This window comes from Heterodontus francisci, chromosome 6 (genome assembly GCF_036365525.1).
Source record: "Heterodontus francisci isolate sHetFra1 chromosome 6, sHetFra1.hap1, whole genome shotgun sequence".
In the NCBI taxonomy this organism is placed as follows: domain Eukaryota; kingdom Metazoa; phylum Chordata; class Chondrichthyes; order Heterodontiformes; family Heterodontidae; genus Heterodontus; species Heterodontus francisci.
The window spans coordinates 78,298,144-78,313,544 of NC_090376.1; the positions used below are offsets into that span (position 1 = coordinate 78,298,144).

Below are 15,401 nucleotides of genomic sequence, written 5' to 3' on the forward strand. Positions count from 1 at the left end.
AAATGTAGTCGTTATAGGAGATTGCATAGTTAGAGAGATGGACAGGCCTTTCTATTACCATCATCATGAGTCCCGCACGGTGTGTTCCCTTCCTGGTGCCAGGGTAAAGAACATCACGGAGAGAGTGCAGAATCTTCTGCAGGGGGAAGGGAGTGAGCCAGAAGTTATGGTACACGTCGGTACCAATGACATAAAGAGGGCAGGTATTGAGGTTTTAGGTCAGGCTTTCAGGAGCTAGGAAGGAAGTTAAAAAGTAGGACCTTGAAGGTCATAGGGCTGGATTTTATGCGCCCTCCTGAGACGGGATCGAAGGCGGGGGGCCCATAGGATTGCAACAGAAGGCGGGAGTGGGGGACGCAGAGGACCAAGTAAGGGTCTCTTCCTCCCCACCGTTGAGATTTAACCAGCAGTGGGAGATGCCTCTGCCATGCAGGGTTGCACAGTAATACGAGGCACTATCCTGGGGCCTTGTTGGGGGGGGGGCCTCCTCTGTGGGAAACATGTGGCCCATGAAGAACCCCCGCTGGGAAAAAGTCCACCTCCCAGGACACCCTCCCCCTGCACTTAAAGCCCACCCTCCTACCTCCCCCTTCACCCAACGCCAGGGCCTTCTGGACTGGCCCCGGTGACCCCGCCTCACTTACCTGAGGTCCTGATCTCCAGCACTGGGCCTGGGTCTAAGGCCTCTGCATTACTGGCAGTGACCAACGCTCCCTGTGATTGGCTGCCTGCTCTTTAAAGGGACGGGGATCCCGGCGCCGGCCACTTAAATGCTGGAACAACGTAAGACCGTGCCGCACAAGTGCCAGGCATTGGCCATCTCAAACAGGAGAGAATCTAACCATCGCCCCTTGAAGTCCAATGGTATTACCAATGAACCCGCCCCCCCCAACTATCAACATCCTGGGAGTTACCATTGACCAGAAACTGAACTGGACCAGCCACATAAATGCTGTGGCTCCAGGAACAGGTCAGAGGCTTGGAATTCTGGGGCGAGTAACTCATCTCCTGTCTCCCCAATGCCTGTCCACCATCTACCAGGCACAAGGCAGGAGTCTGATGGAATACTCTTCACTTGCTTGGATGGGTGCAGCTCCAAAAAGATTCAAGAAGCTTGACACCATCCAGGACAAAGCAGCCCCTTGATTGGCACCCCGTTCACCACATTCAACATTCACTCCTTCACCACAGACACACAGTGGCAGCAGTGTGTACCATCTAAAAGATGTACTGCAGCAATGTACCAAGGCTCCTTCTAAAGTACCTTCCAAACCTGTAACCTCTACCACCTAGAAGGACAAGGACAGCAGATGCATGGGAACACCACCACCTGCACGTTCCCCTCCAAGCCACACACCATCCTGACTTGAAACTATTTCACTGGATCTTTGGTCAAAATCCTGGAACTCCCTTCCTAACAGCTCTGTTGGTGTACCTACACCTCAAGAATTGGAACAGTTCAAGAAGGCAGCTCACCACCACTTTCTCAAGGGCAAATTGGGGAAGAGCAATAAATGCTGGTCTAGCCAGCGACGTCCACATCCCATGAATGAATTTTTAAAAAAGGGTAGGAAGGACTACAAGGAATACAAAGACACGTATAGAATGCATGCATGTAAAAGCATAAGATTGGTGAGTTACAAGCACAAATAGCTGTGTGGAAATATGATGTAAGGCAATAACAGAAAAGTTGCTTAAAAATGGTGGGGTCTGGGTGTTTAATATTCAAGGAAAAAAATGGTCTGAAAAGATAGGGAAGGAAAAAAGGGAGGTGGGGTGGAAGTACTGATTAGGGAAGACACTGTAGTGTTGGAAAGAGGGAATGTCCTTGAGGGGGCAAGGACAGAATCTATTGGTTGGAGTTGCGAAACAAGAAGTGTACAATAATGCTACAGCGGGTATTCTACGGGCCTCCAAATATTGCGAGAGATAGAAGAACAAATCTGCAGAGAAATCAAAGAGATGCATAAGAACGATAGACTGGTGATAATGGGGGACTTTAATTTCCCAAATGTCAATTGGGATAATGTTAGAAAAGAGGGTAAAGAGGTGGAGGAGTTTCTGAAATATGTTCAGGAGAACTTCCTTCTGCAATATGTTCTCGGTCAATCAAGAAAGAAAGCAGTGCTGGATCTGGTGCTGGGAAATGAAGTGGGCCAAGTGAACCAAGAGTGTGGGAGAACACAAGGGTAAGAGTCATCATCGTATCATAAGGTTCAGATTATTAATGGAGAAGAGCAAGGAACAATTTGAAGTAGAATTTCTAAATTGGAAAAGGGTTAAATTCAATGGGATGAGCGGGATTCTAGCCAAGGTAAAATGGAACCAAAGACAAACAGAAAAAACTGTCACAGAACAATGGGTGATCTTTAAGGAAGAGATGCTTCAGGTACAGGCTAGGTACGTTCCAACAAGGAAGAAAGGTAGGGGAAACAAAGCAAAGGTTCCTTGGATGAAAAGGGAGATACAGAATATGATACAAAAAAGTGGGTGTATGATGCATGTCAGATGAATTCTTCAAGCGAGAACCAGGCCAAATACAATAAGTTGAGAGGGGGAAGTGAAGAGGAAAGTTAGACTGGCAAAAAGAGAATTTGAGAATAGAATGAGAGTTAACATAAAAGGGATCCCAAAAATCTTCTACCAGCATGTAAATAGTAAGTGGATAGTAAGAGGCAGGGTGAGTGCTATTAGGGACAAAGAGGGTGATACATGCTTAGAGGCTAGAATACTTGAGTACTTTATATCTGTGCTTACTAAGGAAGAGGATGCTGATAAAACATCGGTAGAAATGGAGAGGCAATGGATGGGGTGAAAATTGCTCGGCAGGAAGTACTGGAAAGGCTGGCTATGCTTAGATGGTTAAGGCACCTGATCTGGATGGCTGGAATCCCATGTTGTTAAAGGAAGCAGGGTTAGAGATGGGGGAAGAGCTTGCATAATCTTCCAAACTTCCCTAGATGTGGAGAAATGCCAGAGGATTGGAAAGTAGCAAATGTTATTCAAGCAAGAGTATAAGAACATTCCTAGTAACTGCAGGCCAGTCAATTTTTACATCAATGGTGGGTAAGGTTTTAGAAACAATAATCAGGAAAAAAAATCAACAAGCACTTGGAGAGGTTTGAGTTAATTAAGGAGAGCCAGCACGGATTTGTAAAAGGCAGACTGTGTTTGACTAATCTAACATTTTTGATGAAGTAACAGAGAAGGGGAATGCGGTGGATATCGTCTGCATAGATTTTAAGAAAGCATTTGAAAAGTACCACATAAAAGGTTGGTTAACAAAATTGAGGCTCATGGAATAGGAGGGTCAGTGTCAGTTTGGATAAAAAATTGGCTTAAGGACAGAAAACAGCGAGTCGTGATAACTGGTTGTTTTTCTGACTGGAGGATGGTAGACAGTGGTGTTCCCTCAGGATCAGTGCTAGGGCCACTGTGTTTTTATACATATAAATGACTTGGATATTGGAATACAGAGTAAAATTTCAACATTTGCCAATGGTACCAATCTTGGAAGTGTGGCAGACACTGAGCATGATACCAATTGACTGCAACAGGACATAGATAGGCTAGCAGAAAGGGAAAATAAGTGTCAGATGAAAATTGTTACAGAGAAGTGTGAGATATAGCTCTTAGATATAGCTGTTAGATATAGCTCTTGGGTCTAAAAGGATCAAAGGGTATGGGACGAAAGCGGGAACAGGTTACTGAGTTGGATGATCAGCCATGATCATAATGAATGGCGGAGCAGGCTCAAAGGGCCGAATGGCCTACTCCTGCTCCTATTTTCTATGTTTCTATGATTCATCTTGGTAGAAGGGATAGGGAGAGACAATATATACTTAATGGCACAGTTCTGAAGAGGGACTTGGTGGTTCATGTGTATAGATCTTTGAAGGTGGCAGGACATATTGAGAAAGTAGTTAGCAAAGCATATGGGATCTTGGGCTTCATAAATAGAGGTATTAAATACAAATGGAAGGTCACAATGCTGAACTTTTATAAAGCTCTGGTTAGGCCACAACTAGAGTATTGTGTCCAGCTCTGGTCACCAAACTTCAGGAATGATGTGAGGGTTCTTGAGAGTGTGCAGAGAAGATTTACCAGAATGGTTCCAGGGCTGAGGGATTTTAACTACAAAGTTAGGTTAGAGAAGCTGGGGTTGTTCTCCTTGGAGCAAAAGAGAGAATGAAGATCTGATAGAGGTGTGTGTATAAGATTATGACAGGTTTAGATAAGGTAGACAAAGAAAAACTGTTCCCATTAGCTGATGGTACAAGGACTAGGGGACACAGATTTAAGGTTTTGGGCAAGAGATGCAGGGGGAATGTAAGTAAGAACTTTTTACACAGCGACACGTAATGACCTGGAACTCACTGCTTATGAGGGTGGTGGAAGCTGAGACAATCAATCATTTCAAAGAGAAATTGGATGGGCAATTCAGAGAAATAAACTTGCAGGTTTTCAGAGATAGAACAAGGGGATGGGATTGACTGGATTGCTCTACAAAGAGCTGGCATGGACTCAATGGGCTGAATGGCCTCCTTCTGTGCTGTTGTGACTCTATGGGTTGGAGTTAGTCATGCTGGCGGTGCGCCTGCCCCTGGGTCGAAAAGGCAAGGGGAACCCCGCCCCAGCCTTTCGGAGCGCCCCCCCACCCCACTGCAATTCATGGTCCTCAGGCACTTAAGTGCCTGGTAGCGGGATCCCCTTCCCTTCAAAGATGGGGCTCCCACCTCCAAGAGCAGCCAGCCAATCAGAAGACCGGCAGCTCAGTGGTATCATTAGCACCACTGGGTGCCATGGCCACTGCCGTTACTCCAGGAGGCCTGGCTGCAGGCTCAGCACTGGTGACCCAGAAATGAGGTAAGTGAGGCAGGGTCGCTGGGGCCAGTCTATTTGCTGGTAACTAAACTTATTCATTATTCTCTATGATGGGAGTCAGCATTCTGATTTTTGACTTCTGTTTTCCTTTTATCCCTTCTTTTCTTTTGTTCAGTGCTGATGAGGCTTACGTATGTTCCAGTTTTGACAAAGGATCTCCATATAAAACATTAAACTCTCTATTCTCTTTATAGATGCTGATGACCTGCTGTGCAATTCCAGCATTTTCTGTTTTTGCCTGCAAACTACATGTTGTTCTGCATTGTTCAAACACAATTACATGAATTAAAAAATAACGACCCAAATCATTTACCTGAGTCGTCCATCTTCAGCTGCTGCTCCACCAGGGATAATTTTAGTAATAAATATTCCAGGGTCATCTCCAATATGAGGATTATCTATGCCTCCAGCAATACTGAATCCCAGGCCAGAATTACCCTGTCAGACAAGGAAATAATAGAATTTAATTTAATCACTTTTATTGACAAAAATTCAGAGTGGAAAATCTATCTATAACAAGGTTACATGCTTCAAAAAGGACATGTTGTGGAGTCTACAAGGCAAATTTATTACAATTGCTCTCTCATACTCTGTTCTCCTGTGTCTAACTATCTAACAGCCTCACAAGGCATTATGGAATCTTCAAAGCTTAAAGCTTTCAAAGTCAGTACATTCCCCACCACTTATGGTGGGCGGGTTGGTGTCATAGCGATTTGCCTGCTATGTTTGGAAGACAATGTAACCAAGAAATTTAAAAAGATTTTTTTTATTACAGACATGGTGCTCAACATGTTGGCAAAATGAACTCACACTTGTCACAGGAGCTCTCATAGACATGGGGCCGGATTTTATTTCGGCGGCGGGGACATACGATGGTCCAGAAGTCAGGGGGTGGGGGGAGATGACCGCGCCTCAGCCATTTATCGAACCTCTGACCAAATTCAACAGCGGGCAGTCAATTAACTGCCTGCTATCGGGGATGCCGCCAAGATGCACCAAGAGCTGCATCTTGGGTCAAAGAGTGCATGATCAGGAGCCCCCCTACATCCACCAGCTTTTACTGGGTGGCCTCCCCAAGTAGCAGAGGCTCCCACCAACCCCCCTGCCACTGGTAAAATGCCAGCAGCGGTGGGAAGAGGCCCTTAAGTTGGCCTCATCTGACCTCTGGTGCGGAAAGGCAATGTCACTCCAGCCCCCACCTCCCTGCCCATCCCTACAGGGCCGATAAAATCCAGCGCATGGATTAGGGGTATGTCTGAAGGCAGTGGAACTGCACTTTCTGATTGCCCTTTCTGACTGCCTTCTATAGTTTACAGTATGAAAAACTGAAGCTGCCTGAAGCCTCTATCAGCTGCTCACACTTTTAACAACTATAAAAGTGGAGACTTCGGGCAGCTTCAATAAGCTGATAGGTTTAACGTGAGATCAGCTCAACTTCTGCTACAGTACCTTAGTTCTATTTATGTCTCTGGTTCTAACATCTGCTTGTTTGTATTGCAAAGTGCAATGTTGATTGGATGCAGCTATAAAAAATTGGCTTTTTAAAAAGCCTGTCAATACTGTACTGCCCAAATAGTCAACACACTCAATATATATTAAGTGATGGCTTCGTAATGAAAGCATATGCTGGTGCCAAATGGTTAGTGCCATTTGCCCAATATAGGCGGCTATCCATAAGCAAGGATGATGTAAATGACGGGGACTGTATTTCTCCACTGTAGTTCGGTAAATAAAGTGTTATCTTTAAAATATATCAGATTAGTTTTTATTGTTGGTATACCTGAAGCCCATTTGAAATAATTATGATAAGCAACACAAAGAAACAACTTGGAAACATTCTGGGACTGAGATTAACCCAAAGCAAAAAATGTTAGGTCAAAAATATTGTTACACTGAATTGAATAGGAAATACAGGACTTTTTTTTAATGAATATTCTCTTATCAAATTAACATTGATACAAACATAACAAACAATTTTTTGAAGGATTCCAGTACATCATTAGATTACAAAAATCACAAGACAGTTCACGATGACAAAAGCCATTTGGTGATCTTAAAATCCCCGCAACTGCAGCTTCCAATTGATTCTGTTCCGAAGAAGGGTCACTGACCCGAAACGATAACTCTGCATCTCTTTCCACAGATGCTGCCAGACCTGCTGAGTATTTCCAGCATTTCTTGTTTTTATTTCAGATTTCCAGCATCCGCAGTATTTTGCTTTTATCCAAGTGATTCTTAACTGTTTTCAAGACCTGTTATCTACTACCACGAGTAAACAGATCACTCTTTGTGTGAAGAATGATTCACTGATATCACTCCTAATTATGCCCTTTACTAGTTTGAACCTATGGCCCTTTGTCCTAATCGCACAAGTTAACTAAGTAATTTTTTTGGTTTTACTTTTTCCGTACTATTTACAATCTTATAGACCTCTATAAGATCATCTGTCAGAGGCCGCCTATCAGGGCTGAAAAGCCCAAGTTTTTCTAGTCTTTTCTCATAATTCAAGGCTCTAAATCTGGGGTTCAGCTTTGCGGGTCTTCGCTGTAGTACCTCCAAAACTTAAGTATCTCCAGTGTGTCTTGATCAGAACTGAACATGATACTGAAAGTATGTTCTGACCAGAGCACTATACAGCTTGATCACAACTTCCTTTGATTTGTATTCTACTTTTTGGCTATATAGTTTAACACTCAATTGCCTTTGTTGACTGCTGTTCTGCATTGTTTGAGCATGTTGAGCATCAAGTATATTAAGTACAGTATACAAGTATGCTAAGAGTCCTAAGTCTCTTTCAACTTAATCCTGAGCCATTCCAACACCATTCATGATTTTGCACATGCCTCCCGTTTTTATTCTCTATATGCCATACTTTACATTTATCTTTATTCAATTTCACCTGCCATTATTTTGCCCACTTACATACTCTATCCAACACAATGTTGCAATTTTTTTGAATTGCCCACTCCAATTCCCCTATCTCTCCGAGTTTGCTTTCATTTGCAAACACTTACCAATGTGCATTGCATGTAAGTTAGAGGCAGTAATGATTCTAGCACTGATCCCTGGCACATACCACTCAACAAAATGTCATTAAAGATTGATTACTTGCAGAATCTATTATTTTTGCCGTTTACTTCCATTAAGAATATTAGGTACTCTAAAATTTTATATTCCAACTGTGCACATCACCCCAAAATATCTTAAACCCAAAGTGCCTGAATTGTTAAGATATGTTGTTGGCTTTAAATTTGATATATTTTCATACCAGAGCATCTTGATGTAAATGTTCCTGTTTACAACATTTGGCAAAATCGAAAACATAATGGGTGGAATCTTACCAGCATTGTTTTTAATCACAGGTCTGCACCATTTCTGGGTCCCGACGCCAGTATGCGGCATCTGCAAATCGCCACAATTTTATGGGAGGGAGCCAATTAATGCCTCCATCTTCGCCATCCAATTAGGGACAGTGGGTGGGATCCGGTGGTGGGAGCTGGAAGCTGGGTGGCTCATTTAAAAGATGCCTGGCAGTCAGAATTGTAGCTGCATGCAGTATTCCTGTGCTGACTGTGAGGAAGGTAAGAGAGGATCAGGATGGAGGGCTGGTGTGAAAGGGCAGTGCCAGGATTCAATGACGCTTTGCTTAAGATCATGTTGGAGGTGGTCAGGCCCCGTAGGCTTATATTGTTTCCAGAGAATGGAAGGAGAAGGCCAGTTGCAATGACAAAGTGACACAGCAGAAGGTGGTGCAGGAGGTGTCCAGCCACAGTGTTGTAAGGAGGACTTGGATTCAGTGCTGGAAGCGATTCAATGACCTGCTGAGGTCTGGAAAGCTGAGTGGCAAGAGGGCCACTGGTGGCATACATGAAGGCTTGGTGCGCGCAGCTGGCCTCTGCACTGCAATGCTTCAGCTATAACAAGTCCCAGCAATACTGAAATTTGTGCACACTGGTCCGTTCCATGACCAAAGGATGTGCTAGCATCACGGCCACTCATGGAAGACGTGTGAATGGAACCATGGCATGAATAATATGAGAGGTCTTAAATGGCACAATGCCCTCTTTCTTGCAGATGGGAACTCTTGCATTAATGACACTCCTGTCCTTTACCTTGCAGGAAAAGAGAGCGCACAATGCCTGGGAGAGGAGGCGGAACAGGGTGGAGTGGCCATCATATCAGTGCTGACATCAATTGAAATGGAGGCCTTGGTGCTTGGAAGAGTGTCAGCAGGGCATGCCGTAGCCGAGGGCTAGCTAGGGTTTCGCCTGAGAGAGGATGAACACATAACGCATGACACATGGCACTGTCTTGGAGCTGATAGCGCTTCTATGTAGCTATATCCACATGTCCATATTTGTAAAGTTGTGTGAACGGTTCATAAGCAGCCACTGAGAGATGCTACCTTCGTTAATTGTTTTAAATAAGATCATACAAAATAGGAGCCGAAGTAGGCCATTTGGCCCCTTGAGCCTGCTCCACCTCAATAAAATCATGTCTGATCTGACTGTAGCTTGAACTTCACTTTCCAAACGTTCTCCCCATAACCCTTGACTCCCTTGTAGATCAAAAATCTAACTCAGCCTTGAATATATTCAATGACACAGCTTCCACTACTCTCTGATGAAAATAATTCCAAAGATTAATGACCCTCTGAGAGAAGAAATTTCTCCTCATCTCCATCTTAAATGAGAGACCCCTCATTTTTAAACTGTGCCCCCTAGTTCTGGATTTCCAACTAGGGGAAACATCCTCTCAGCATTTACTCTCTCAAATGCCCTCAGAATCTTATATGTTTAAGATCACCTCTAAATTCTTCTAAACTCCTGTGAGTATAGGCCCAACCTTTCCTCATAAGACCATCCCTTCATCCCAGAAATTAGCCTAGTGAACCTTCTCTGAACTGCTTCCAATGCAAGTATATCCCTCCTTTAAATGGAGACCAAAACTGTACACAGTACTCTACGTGCAGTCTCACCAATGCCCTGTACAGTTGTAGCAAGACATCCCTACTTTTATACTCCATCCTTCTTGCAATAATGCCAACATTCCATTTGCCTTCCTAATGTACCTGCATGCTAACTTTTTGTGATTCATGTACAGTGACACCCAGATACCTCTGTACCGCAGCATTCTGCAGTCTCTCTCCATGTAAATAATATTCTGCTTTTCTATTCTTCCTGCCAAATTGGATAAGCCCACATTTTCCCACATTGTACTCCATCTGCCAAATTTTTGCCCACTCACTTAACCTATCTATATCGCTTTGAAGATACTTTATGTCCTCCTCACAACTTGCTTTCCCACCTCTCTGTGTATCATCAGCAAATTTGGCTATATTACACTCGGTAGCTTCATCCAAGTCATTAATATAGATTGCAAATAGTTGAGGCCCCAGCACTCATCCTGTGGCACTCTACTAGTTACTGTTTGCCAACCTGAAGTTGCTCCACTTATCCTAACTCTCTGTTCCCTGTTAGTTAGCCAATCCTCTATCTATGCTAATATGTTCCCCCCCAACACCATGAGCTCTAATTTTGTGTAGTAACCTTTTATGTGACACCTTATCGAATGCCTTTTGGAAATCCAAATACACTACATCTACAGGTTCCCCTTTATCCACCCTGCTCATTACATCCTCAAAGAACTCTAATAATTTGTCAAACATGATTTCCCTTTCATAAAACTATGTTGACTCTGCTTGACTGCATTTGATTTTCTAAATGCCCTGCATCAGTTAGCTCGGGTGGCTAGATGGCTACCATATAATGCAGAAAAATATCAACAGTGCGGGGTCAAACCCTGCAGTCGCTATGGTAGTTCACGGAAGCCTGCTTCCTGGCCTTGCCCCATGCTTGTGGAGTGGTGCCCCTCAAGCTATACATTACCAACTGTGTGTTTCTCCCTCTAATGGAGGGAGATGCCTATGGTCCTTTGGAACTATAGCTACAAAAACAAATGTCCTGCTATAACTTCCGTAATAATGGATTCCACATTTTCACAGTGACAGATGTTAGGCTAATTGGCCTATAGTTTCTTGCTTTCTGTCTCTCTCCTTTCTTGAACAGGGGTGTTACATTTTCAGTTTTCCAATCTGCTGGGACCTTTACAGAATCTAGGGAATTTTGGAAGATTACAACCAATGCATTCACAATCTCTGCAGCCACTTCTTTTAAGACCCTAAGATGCAGGCCATCCGATCCAAGGGGCTTGTCATCCATCGTCCCATTAGTTTTCCTTGTACCTTTTCTTCAGTGATAACTATTGTTTTCAGTTCCTCCTCTCTTTTGCCCCATGATTTTCTACAATTACTGGAATGCTTTTAATATCTTCTACTGTGAAGACAGATACAAAATACTTGTTCAAAGTCTTTGCCATTTCCTTGTTTCCCATTATTAATTCCCCAGTCTCATCCTCTAAGGGACCAATGCTTACTTTAGCTACTCTTTTCCTTTTTATATATTTGTAGAAGCTTTTACTGTCTGTTTTTATATTTCTTGCTAGTTTACTCTCATACTCTAATTCCTCCCTATTTTTTAGCCATCCTTTGATGGGTTCTAAAATTTTCCCAATCTTCTGGCCTACTTTCAATTTGATACCATCCTTAATTTCCTTAGTTAGCCATGGATGGTGCATCCTTCTTATAGAGTGCATCCTTTACACAAAGGGCCAATGCTGGAAGAAGAACAGGAGGCACCTGACGAGGCAGTGCAGACCTCGGGGTGACGGCACTTTGAAGATGCATAGTCATAGGACTCAATCGCACCCTCCACCAGTGCAGATACAGGCACCTCGGTGAGTCCTCAGGCAGGAGTAGAATGTTTGGCACAAGTTGAGGAGCACGTCACATGTGAGCAGGTGACAGAAGCAATGAGTCTGTGGGCAGTCCCCATTGGAGGGTGGGGACAGCACCTGCCAAGCTCAGCTTGCTCCAGATGCTCGGGGTGGGGTGGGGGGGGGGGGGGGGGGTCATGCACAAAGCGGGTGCTTATAGAGCAGCAAAGGGAGATTTGTGGATAACTGGCAGAGTTCCCTAAGGCTGTGCACACCCTTGGGCAGCAGACAGAGGAGTCCATCCATGTCATGAGTGCCACCATCTCTCAGTCGAATGAGTGTATGAGTAGCTCCATTGAAAGAGTGGCCACCCTCAGAAAGACTCATATATGCCAGGCCAACGAGTGGATGCAGGAGCAGCAAAGTAACCTCCATAATGTGTCAGCAATGTTCAGGAGTATAGATCGTTTCATTGTAGTGATGGCACATAGAAGCATGGAAGCGCAGCCAGGTGCTCTCACGCTCCTGAATAGCAGCCAAATGCAGGTGTGCCCTGAAAAGGCTGAGGTAGGCACACATTTTGGTGATGGGGTGCAAACTCAAGGCACCCAGCGGCCCGCCCCTCTGACAGAGACACACATTCAACTTCCTGGCCCCATGACCAAGACTGCCCCTGCACAGATGCAAGGGAGGAGGTCAGTGACAGGGCCTTCATGGGCACCCCAATCCAGGGAATGGAAGTCATGAGCATCTCCTTTGACAGTGCACATGCAAAAGCAGGCTGCTTCCATGTTGGCCTTAGCCACAGGGCGAGCACCATGTAGAAGCTTGTGTAAAATAGCAGAGAAATTGCATCAGGATCAATAGGAGTCCCATTTGGGTGGCTTCATGTATTGATTTGTATATACAATATGTTGTAATTGAATGAAGGATCATACGTTGGTGACCTCATAAGTGTGATGTGGTTTATGGTGATGCATTTCAAACACATGGGTACGAGCACTATGAATGCCATGGAGGGACTAAGTTTAGGTGCTGGACGGGTGATGCCTCTGTCATAGGCATGATGGGGAGAACTGGTGTTGGTGAAAGAGGTAGGATGGAAATCCTGAGATGCAGAAGGGGTCCTCTCATGTGAATCTAGCATGGATGAGGGCATCCCAAGCATTCCTGCCATGAATATCTATCTGATGATGCCTCAGTGGTGCCTCAGCATGGACTGGCTGCTTCAGGTGCTTATTCTCTTTATCATCTTCCTCCGCTGAGGATGCCAAGTGCTCATGGCCTTCATGTTGCTCCAGTTCCTCTCCTCTCTGCATCGCCATATTGTGCAATGTGCAGCACACCACCACAATGCACGATACCTCTCGAAGGGCCAAATTGGAGGGCTCCCCCAGACCAATCAGCTGGAAATGCATCTTCAGGAGACCCATGACCTGTTCAATGGCTACCCTGGCACAGTCATGGCATCAGACGTACTGTTCCTCTGCCTCTATCTTTCGGTTCCAAACTGGTGGCATGAGCCATGCCTTCAAAGGATATCCTTGTCATCCAGGATCCACCCACAGAGTCTATGTGGTGGTGTGAACAGTTGAGGCACCTGAGACTGCCTCAGGATGTATACATCATGACAACTGCCAGGGAACCTTGTGCACACTTGAATGAATCATTTACAGTGGTCACAAATGAACTGCACATTGAGAGTGGAAGCCACTCCTATTCACGAATGCCACTGGCTGCTCCAATAGCATCTTAATGGCCACGTGGGTGCAATCTATCACTCACTGAACCTGAGGGAATCCTGCCATTGAGGCAAATCCTATATCCCTCTAGGTCTGACTGGATGCATTTGTTGAAAACTCTATGTAGTCAGATGCCTTGGGTCACCAGATGTCCAACCGCTCCCTGGGGCATGATGCCCTCATCCAGAAGTGCGTAGATGTCTGCAACCACCAGCCACGAGAGATGCAGGCATTTGCAGTACTGCTACGTTGAGAGGTCAATAAAGCTGACCCTTTGCCTAAAAGCCCTTTGGGAAGGATGGCATCTTCTTCTGCCTCCTGCCCTTTGGCCAACCTGTCTGTGTCGCTCTAGTGCCTGGGGCTAGATGTGGTGATTGCCATGCTGTACCTCTTCTGTGGTCCGGCCGACCACTGAATTAGTGAACCCCATGTCCAGGTTCGCCCTTTAATGCAGTGGTCTGCTTAGCCCAGTTGGCCTGTCAGATTTTGCCGGCTCAAGACAATTAAAACCCCAAGACACTTGCAGCATCAGGCGTTTCATACGGACGACTCCTCACTGCCAGGTCTCTGCCGATGCAATGCATCAGCCCAGATGTAACCCTCCTTTATAGTGCTGACTGGATTTTAATTTCAGTGCACAATGTCTTCCCACTTTGCAGCTACCTCAGCTGAGCTGCCAAGTTTCTGACACAGTATGGGGCCCATGCGCCATTCTCAAAATTTCATCTCAGTCAGTTGCCCCTTCATAATTGCCATTTATTTCTAATTAATTGGCTAACTGCTGCTGCCACTGCCACTGTACGCCCACCTCCTTCAAAAGCACACAGAGGTGGGAATGCGCCAAGTAGCCAACCGGACATGCAACTTTCAGATTTTCCGCAGCCCTGTTCAAAGCTGCCTGCCTGGGGCTGAAAAGATTCCACCCAATACCTCACTGAACATCAGAGACTGTATCTAAGATAGGTGCAGGAAAACATAACTGCAGAAACATGGTACTATATTTGTACTCAGGTTTTAATTGTATAAATATTAAACCCTGTCACCAGGTTTCATGGAGGCACCCAAGATCACGTCGTTGGCACCAGCTGGACCTCATCATCACAAGGCGAGCCTCTATAAACAGTGTCCAAATCACACGCAACTTCCACAGTGCGGACTGCGACACCGTCCACTCCCTGGTGTGCAGCAAAGTTAGACTCAAACCAAAGAAGCTACATCACTCCGAGCAGAAGGGCCGCCGTGCATCAACACGAACAGAATTTCTTATCCACAGCTGTTACATAAGTTTCTAAATTCACTTGAAAAAGCCCTTCAAAACACTCCTGCAGGGGATGCAGAGACCAAGTGGGCCCACATCAGAGACGCCATCTACGACTCAGCAATGACCACGTTTGGCAAACATAAGAAGCAGAATGCAGACTGGTTTCAATCTCACTTTGAAGAGCTGGTACCTGTCATAGCTGCTAAGCACATTGCACTGTTGAACTACAAGAAAGCCCCCAGGGAGTTAACATCCATAGCACTTAAAGTAGCCAGAAGCGCTGCACAAAGAACAGCCAGGCGCTGTGCAAATGACTACTGGCAACACTTATGCAGTCATATTCAGCTGGCCTCCGACACCGGAAACATCAGAGGAATGTATGATGGCATTAAGAGAGCTTTTGGGCCAACCATCAAGAAGATCGCCCCCCTCAAGTCTAAATCAGGGGACACGATCACTGATCAACGCAAGCAAGTGGACCACAGGGTGGAGCACTACCTAGAACTGTACTCCAGGGAAAATATTGTCACTGATACCGCCCTCAGTGCAGCCCAGTCTCTGCTAGCAATGGATGAGCTGGAAGAACAGCCAACAAAATCGGAACTCAGTGATGCCATTGATTCTCTAGCCAGTGGAAAAGCCCCTGGAAAGGACGGCATTACCCCTGAAATAATCAAGAGTGACAACCCTGCTAAACTCTCAGCACTCCATGAACTGCTTTGCCTGTGCTGGGAAGAGGG

At 45.2% G+C, this 15,401-nt stretch overlaps 1 protein-coding gene across 3 annotated transcripts in view; it reads right to left on the bottom strand.

The window, feature by feature from the left end:
* The window catches only part of dlg2 (discs, large homolog 2 (Drosophila)), a 1,345,388-nt gene that overhangs the window by 634,858 nt on the left and 695,129 nt on the right, over nucleotides 1-15,401 (bottom strand). For all 3 annotated transcript variants that reach the window (XM_068033932.1, XM_068033931.1, XM_068033933.1), the window contains one exon: nucleotides 5,198-5,322. In XM_068033932.1, the coding sequence (XP_067890033.1) occupies nucleotides 5,198-5,322 (125 nt within the window). The remainder of the gene's footprint in view (nucleotides 1-5,197; nucleotides 5,323-15,401) is intronic.